The sequence below is a fragment of the Asterias rubens genome, chromosome 8 (genome assembly GCF_902459465.1).
Source record: "Asterias rubens chromosome 8, eAstRub1.3, whole genome shotgun sequence".
NCBI classification, from domain to species: domain Eukaryota; kingdom Metazoa; phylum Echinodermata; class Asteroidea; order Forcipulatida; family Asteriidae; genus Asterias; species Asterias rubens.
The window spans coordinates 20,319,666-20,327,423 of NC_047069.1; the positions used below are offsets into that span (position 1 = coordinate 20,319,666).

At 39.8% G+C, this 7,758-nt stretch overlaps 1 protein-coding gene and 1 long non-coding RNA gene across 2 annotated transcripts; both read left to right on the forward strand.

Annotated features, from left to right (window-relative positions):
- The first annotated feature begins 275 nt into the window (after nt 1-275).
- Nucleotides 276-3,968, forward strand: LOC117293919 (5-hydroxytryptamine receptor 1D-like). The gene has a single exon (XM_033776402.1). It carries the CDS (start codon nt 1,240-1,242, stop codon nt 2,575-2,577), a length of 1,338 nt encoding a protein of 445 aa, XP_033632293.1. The 5' UTR covers nt 276-1,239; the 3' UTR covers nt 2,578-3,968.
- Nucleotides 3,969-5,433: 1,465 nt separating this feature from the next.
- Nucleotides 5,434-7,530, forward strand: LOC117293920. The gene is made up of 3 exons (XR_004519492.1): nt 5,434-5,696; nt 6,562-6,651; nt 7,116-7,530. It is a non-coding gene; the product is annotated as an uncharacterized LOC117293920 (long non-coding RNA).
- The last annotated feature ends 228 nt before the right edge of the window (nt 7,531-7,758 follow it).

Here is a 7,758-nt window from a genome sequence, read left to right on the forward strand (position 1 = left end):
ATAATAACATTAACAAGATTAAGGCAAAGGGTTTAAAACTGTTTACATCCGTGTGACATCAATATAAACAGAGTTTGATTTTGCAATCAGCACAAAATTCATTAGCTCATGGGTTTCTAAGAAAACTTTCATTGAATAATTAGGACCAATCTGCCACTGAATTATTCACGCGTGTGTTGACTATCTCAATACCCTATCAAGCCTACCACGTGTTCATTGCTGACCGCACTAAAGCAGTGACTCACGCAGCTTTGTGTACAAGTTCGCACTCAACCGCAAGGGGCAGCCTTTACGCAGATGCAGTGAGTGGCACTTGTCCTTTGTGTATTGGCCCACTGCAATATGCACTACAGGGTTTTAAACATTATTTGTCCATAAGCTGATGGCCCATAGACCGTAAAACGTCGATAATGATCGCAAAAGAATTATTGTATGTAGTGCATAGCCAGTCAGCACACACAGTTTATAACCCGCTCCGACCACCATGGAGTTACACCATAAGCACAAAGTTCCATCATGGTTCCATCGAGCTCAGAGTTATTAAATCCTGGACCAACCGGCTGTTTCCTGGGAACGCAATGTTATCATGAGTAATAGCTGATAAACACATGTACATCGGACGAGAGCAGAGGACTAAGTGTGGAGCGTAGAAAACATAAAGTTTGCCGATTGATAAGCCAGTCAGCAGTGCACACGGCCAGAGAGTGCTTGGAGGTGGCGAGTGTGTATCGCAGGCAGAAGCTTTCTTGCATTGTGTTACTCACCAGAAAGTGATTTCATTACTACGATAATTAGCTTGTTATGGGATTAAATTGAAGAACTCTCGACAGTATTTCCTTGTCCACTGTGTGAAGTGATATTATTATCAGTATATCACCGAAGTAGTTTGGAAACTGACACTAATCACAGAGCAAGGGCAATGCTCTGATTTATTGTTGTTCTCATAATATATCACGGAGCAATTCACTGGTTTTAACGAAAGTGTTTGTGACGGTGCAGCAATCTTTGGATATAATTCGGGTAACCTTGGCATCGGCAGGTCTGTGTCAACCCGGGAACATAAAACGCAAAAGAGAAATGACGAATTGTCCTCTAGGAATAATGATCCAGCTACAAACCATAGAGTAAGGACAGCATGCTATTACTATAATGGGTGTCGTATCCGCGAGCCTTTATATCAATTAATTTTCACTGACACTCTTAAATAGACCGTGAACAAAAGGCGAGGAATCATCCATAATGACACCGGATAGTGTTCATTCGGTATTTAGCGCCGTGACTACACGGGCGGCCTCGTCGTCAGTGCAGTTGTTGGTCGAAACACCGGGCGTGGTGGACGGGAGCATCGGGGAGGATGCCACGGACATGATGTGCAACAATATCTACCAGAACCATACCTGTTCGCCAGACCGTGCTGCGAGGTACGGGCAGGCGGTTCTCGGCATAATCAGCTTTGTCTTTATCTTCATTGGCAACGGGCTCACCATCCTGGTTATTCTGACTGACAAACAGCTCCACAAAATGTCTTTTTTGGTGATTCTGAACCTCGCTGTGGGAGATTTTCTTCTCGGGATCATCAGCCAACCACCATCTATATACTACTCATTCACCTGCATCTGGCCAAGCGGCAGTGAGGGATTTCTCTGTCAGTTGGTCGGCTTTTCTACTTGTCTTTTATGCTCCGTCTCCATTCTATCGCTGGGATTTGTAAGTTATGAACGTTATTTGTACGTTGTGTGTCCGTTTGAGTACAAGTTTAAGATGACATACGGGAGAGGGATATTTACGTGTGCCGTGTTGTGGATTTATTCCACCATAGCTGCTGTGTTTCCAGTGTCTGGTTTGTGGGAAGGCGTTGGGCTTGTCCCAGACACTGCTCTCTGCAACGTTCAATTTCACACCAGTTCCGTTTACATGTGGGCTATGATTGCTTTATTTCTGGTGCCGTCCGGAGCAGTTACGGTTTACTCTTATTATAAAATCTTGCGAATGGCTCGCTCATTTGGACGGGTCGAGGCAAACTACCGCCGGGCGGTCGAGCTCAACCCGGTGGCCAGCACGGCTCTGAACAACGGCATGCACTCCTGTTCGGACGGAACCAACACCCCGGACAGCCAGTCTGTTGACGGCGCTCCCACCACCGCACCAACTACCCCCGTCAGCGTACGGAAGATGAGCATTGTGAATGCAAGGAAAGTGGCCAAGATCTTCGTCATTGAGCGAAAGTCTACCATAACTGTAACTGTCCTGATCGGAACATTCTTTGTGTGCTGGGCACCGTATGTCATCATCAACGTCATACGAGCCTCTAGCTGCCAGCCAAGTACATTCTGGGAGACGGCCATCTCCCAGTGGTTATGCATCTTTAACAGTGGTTGTAACCCCATCGTGTATGGTCTCACAAACAAGCCGTTTAGGGACGCTGTAAGGAGGTTCCTCCGCCGGTTTGGATTATGCAAAAGGACTTCAAAGATGCTCAGGACGGTTGTACACGACAGAGAATCGTCAGCGAACATACCGTTAAGGAAAGTGACTGATAAAAGACTAGATTGCCTGAGAGGGCCAAATCACACATGATGCCGGAAAAAAATATCTTGGTTTTTTATAATATGTTTTTTAATTTACACTTTCTGAAGAAAATTTGCCTATTATTTTATTCCAGTTTTGCCGTCCGAAATAGTCCCAACCCGCCATCGACGGGTCTAGGTTCTTGATTCATGCCTTAAGCACGATGCAGAACCGGGCGAGGGTGATCTCAGTCTAGGTAGGAACCCTCTGCTCTCAGTGACCCCCTTTCAAATTTATCTGTTCCCATCTCTGTAATCTTTACAAAGTGCATTCGCGGGTAGTTCATTATGTCTTTATCTCGCCACATAGCATCACATACAGAGCTCGATTGGTAATATCTAGTTCAAAGTTGAGGATCATTGTCCATTATATAATACACTCAAGCATACAGTACATAAAATTGTCACTCATTTTGATTGGCAGTTCCTTGTTACAAATACAATGTTTTATATCTTGCAATATTTGCAACGTACTGATACCACGCTCCAGTAAAAATGTATTCCTATTGTGGAGGGCTTGCTTCATACTTTTTACGACTTAAAATGGAGGCAATGATTGTGAGTTGTTTGATGCCGCACATTTTGTTTGCACTGGAAAGCAATCTCTTGCTTTTAGTTATGGGTTCTAGTCTGCCCTCCATTTGATAACAGTTGGTAAATATATCACAGTAGTCCCTATTGTATAATGATTTGGAGTTGAACAAACAAAAATTGATTTAGCGGGATTTGAACCAACGACCAATAGTCAGTTTCCCATGTGGTTTATAACTGGATATTGTATGGAACTAACTGTGATACATGATGGTTCTAGAGTTCCAAACAATATGATACTGATTTCCAACGAACAACACAAATATAGCAAAAAGAACCTGCTGTTCAAACTCACCATCAGGTTTATGCTTTTTTGTTACGGTGAGGTGCTTATTTCAAAATTAAAATTTGCTAGAAGTGTTTTGGGAAAAAAATTCCCTCATATTGTATTATGGCTCTTTCTTGACACACTTCCTTAAAGTTGTCAAGATATGCAGAGATGTACAGGAAATGATTAATGACACTATACACTGTACTTCCTTTAGTTGTGTTAATTATTCCCTTTTAAAGGATGATATACCTTAACCACTCAACACATTGATGACCTTAAAAACGTATTTGAGAGCTGTTTATAATATAAAGCATTGTTAGAAACAACAGTGTTTTAATAATTTCAGCAACACATTTTTGGGGGAAAAACTAATGTATTTGTCCATGTTTATAACCACATTATTTTGAAGTGAAATTATTCTCAAAATGCTTGAATCGAAACCTGTTGTACTTCTAACCAAGTATTATAAGTTTGTTATTATCACTAGTGTAGAGTCTTACAAGACATACGGATTAAACCAATACTATAGACGAATTCAATCTTATGTGCATCAACATGTGTCTTTATTCTGTTCCTCGGTTTTCCACCTTCCCTCCGTGTACTCTTACACGAGGCCAACTCATTTGCATAAATGTATAACATTACATGTATTACAGTGTGATCACGTGAACACTACAACTAGTTTGAAGAGTGCTAACCAAGATACCATGGACTCGAATGTAACCAATGACTTTCTATGAACACGGATATGTATCATTCTCGTTATAGTTTCCACACTTCCACTGATGGATCTTTTAATGACGTCACGAACATAATTATGCATTGTTTGAATTTGTTTTGTTTTAGGTCATGTAATGCGAAACAATTAGGCAGCCTCCTGAAGCCAAGACCCGCACATAAAAAGGAATATTGTACAACATGTTTAAAGGCAGTGGACACTATTGGTAATTACTAAAAATAATTATTAGCATAAAACCTTTCTTGGTGGCGAGTAATGGGGAGAGGTTGGTAGTATAAAACATTGTGAGAAACGGCTCCCTCTAAAGTTATGTAGTTTTCGAGAAAGAAGTAATTTTCCACTAATTTGATTTCGAGGCCTCAGATTTAGAATTTGATGTCTCGAAATCATGCATCTGAAAGCACACAACTTTGTGTGACAAGGGTGTTTTTTTTCTTTCATAGTTATCTCGCAACTTCGACGACCAATTGAGCTGAAATTTTCACAGGTTTGTTATTTTATGCATATTTTGAGATACACCAAGTGGGAAGACTGGGCTTTGACAATTACCAACACTATAGTGTCCAGTGTCTTTTAACCCATGTTACAATGTTATAACATTGGCAATTCCTTTTGCAAACAGTGCATGTGGTTCAATACAAAAACTTGCGCGTACCGAAGAGAGTATCCAAATTTAAAACTAGTGTGTTAAAAAAACACTTATTTCTTTCAACACAATATGTACGTTGGTGTTATTTTAACACCCTATGCTAAGTTTGATTTTCTCTCCGGTATAAAGTGCTATTCACACTACAACAATTTAACTAGGGTCGCTTGTTTAATTTAAGCATGGTTGTAAAATGTAGCAATGTTTGACAAGATATTACAAGGGAACTTGGACAGTAGAAACAATATTGTTGTCCTTTCACACGAGATAAAATTTTACAACCATGATACAGTTTAGCAAGGGACCCTTGATAAATTGCTCTGGTGCGAAAAAGGCTTATAACACACATAGTTTTAATTTTAACACCCCAGTTTTTACAATGTTGCCTCGTGGACAGTAAAATATTAAAGGTATTGAACAGCGGTAGAGCTGGTAAAACAGTTACATACAGTACTCATATGTACGCTGTTAAAAGAGCTGGGCAAAATATCGCTGGGTAAACGCCATTTGTGATTTGTTGGTAAATTTTTGTTCAACTATTGAGTAAACTTTAGGGTTGGTTAAGATAAAAAAGTTACCAACGTTGAGTATAGTTTAAACAACAATGGTTGGATAAACATTGTCCAATTAATTGGTATTGTTTATTAGATTTATCCAACCACGAATTGCTGGGTAGAAATTGGAGAAACACTCCCGGCAGATGGGCATTATGGCGCGAAAGGGTGTGACGTTAACCATTTTGTTGTGAACTTTGTTATCGTGCGCACATGCGCTCATTACCAAGTCATGAAAGTTATAATGCGACGTCGATGATGGCTGACCACCAAGTGTTGAGATTACTGGAGGAGTGTGGCGTTAGCTCCCTAACGGACGTTTTCTGAGGTGAGAATTGAAAAATGTATCTCTAAAGTTTAAAAGTACATGTTCTTATTATGATTTAGATCAAGAACGTGTGGGCCTGTCCGAAAACTCGGCTTGAGCTGTGAATGCATGGCCTACCGCACGTTATCGCAGTTTCAGGGACATCATCGACACACGACGCCACACGCAGAGCCATGCCTAGCCCTTGTGTAGTAGTAGTAGTAGCCTATATAACGTCCAATAGTGTCCTTAGTTAACCCCCTTATCATTAACTTTGATTGATAATATCCCTTGATATAAAACATGTAGATGAACTTGGGTGAACATGTAATGTATATAGCAATTAAAACAGCATGGGTTTGGTAGGCCTCTTCTTCCCAAGGAATGGGAAAACTTTGTAAATTATCTCCAAAGATTTGGTATTTTCTCCTTAGAAAATGGGTAATCGGTTCTGTTCTTCCAAAACGTTGAGTACATGCTATTATCTTGCCCAACTGTTTGCTTACTGATCTAAACAAGTTGGGTTACATGTTCCTGATCTCCCCAAGGGTTGGGTACATTTATCCCTAAATTCTCCCTAAATAGTGGGCGCATGTTCTCCTATACCAAGCAGTGGGGGTACGTGACACTGTTTTACCTGGGTCCGGGGTATGTCCCTATTTTTCCCTGATGCTGACAATTTGGAAACAAAATGACCACTTCTTGATAAAAAGGGAACACAAAAATCAAAGCAAAAAAAAGGACCCTTAAATTTACCAAAATGACACTAGTTTTAAGAGTATTGGAAGCAGTGCATAGTTACACACAGCTACTTTTAAGATAGGATAGCTATGCCCATGCGTAACAGCTTTGCAATTAAATTTATTTTTGTTTACAACTCATACAGATAATGAGATCGACATGCAGGCAATGAAGGTGCTGACCGAGGCAGATAATTTGCAAATTATTCTCAAAATCATCCATCGACACTCAACGGGTAAGTGATGAATTTCTCTGAAAACAAGCAGCCTTGCTTTGGTCTTCTATTTGTCACTGTTATCTAAATTTGTTTTATTTAAATGACTTCAGTATGTTTTGAAAACCCAACTTCATGAATTATTTGTTTTCAGAAATAATTACAATTCTTACAAACCCAACACAAAATAATAGTAACACACATGTCTCTCGTAAATTACTGTTAATCTTCTCAGTACATGTATACGGATCTGTCCTGGTGTTCGTGCGTGGTTGTCTTCAGATTGTGCCGTCACCTTGTAAACCCTAACAAGGCGCTTTAAACAGCTCTCATAACTCAAAAAAATAACTCTGTATATCCTCTTGTTAAATAAAATAATAATGATCACTTTACTTGACATTTGAATGTTATATTATGCGCAATATCTTAAGAACTGAGTATTAGGACATTAACAAGTTTTATTAATTATTCTTTTTATGCCACAGGATATCATAATGCCACACTACCTGAAGGATAGACACAACGCTTCATCCCCAGCCCTTTGTGCTATCATTAGGCAGCGCTGATCTGGAGTCAAGAAATGCTTTTCCACAACTATCAGTCATGAAAGCAGTAGATGTGTACTACAAGGCACACTATGTGCTGGACTGCAAATACCAAGTTCAGTGCCAGGGGTATGGACTTTTTTTGAAACGTGTGTGTTCAGCCAGCAAGGTGTGCAATAGAGAGAAACCGCCACACTGAGAGGTCTAATGGCTTATCTTGCACATTAAAACGTGCTGTAAGTCACTGCAGTAATGCTGCACCGATCGAAAAGGTTAAAAGGCTACCTAACAAGTTATAATTATTGTAGTCGGTGTGTGAGAGAATCACATTATAAAACTTTGTTTTGAAAAAACATGTTGTTGTTTTTTTGTTTGTTTGGTTTTTTGTTGTTGTTGGGGGGGGGGTATGTGTATAAGTTAGCAGCTTTAAAGGTTTCATTAGTAAACATAATACAATTTAAAAGTGTAAGTCCCTGTTACATCTGACTGGTCTAACTTGTCTTTCAAGTGTCAAAAACATTACAACTCTTGTTTGTATTTTGTTTAGAAAGTACTTTGCTTTACAAAATAACTCTTTGTTTTG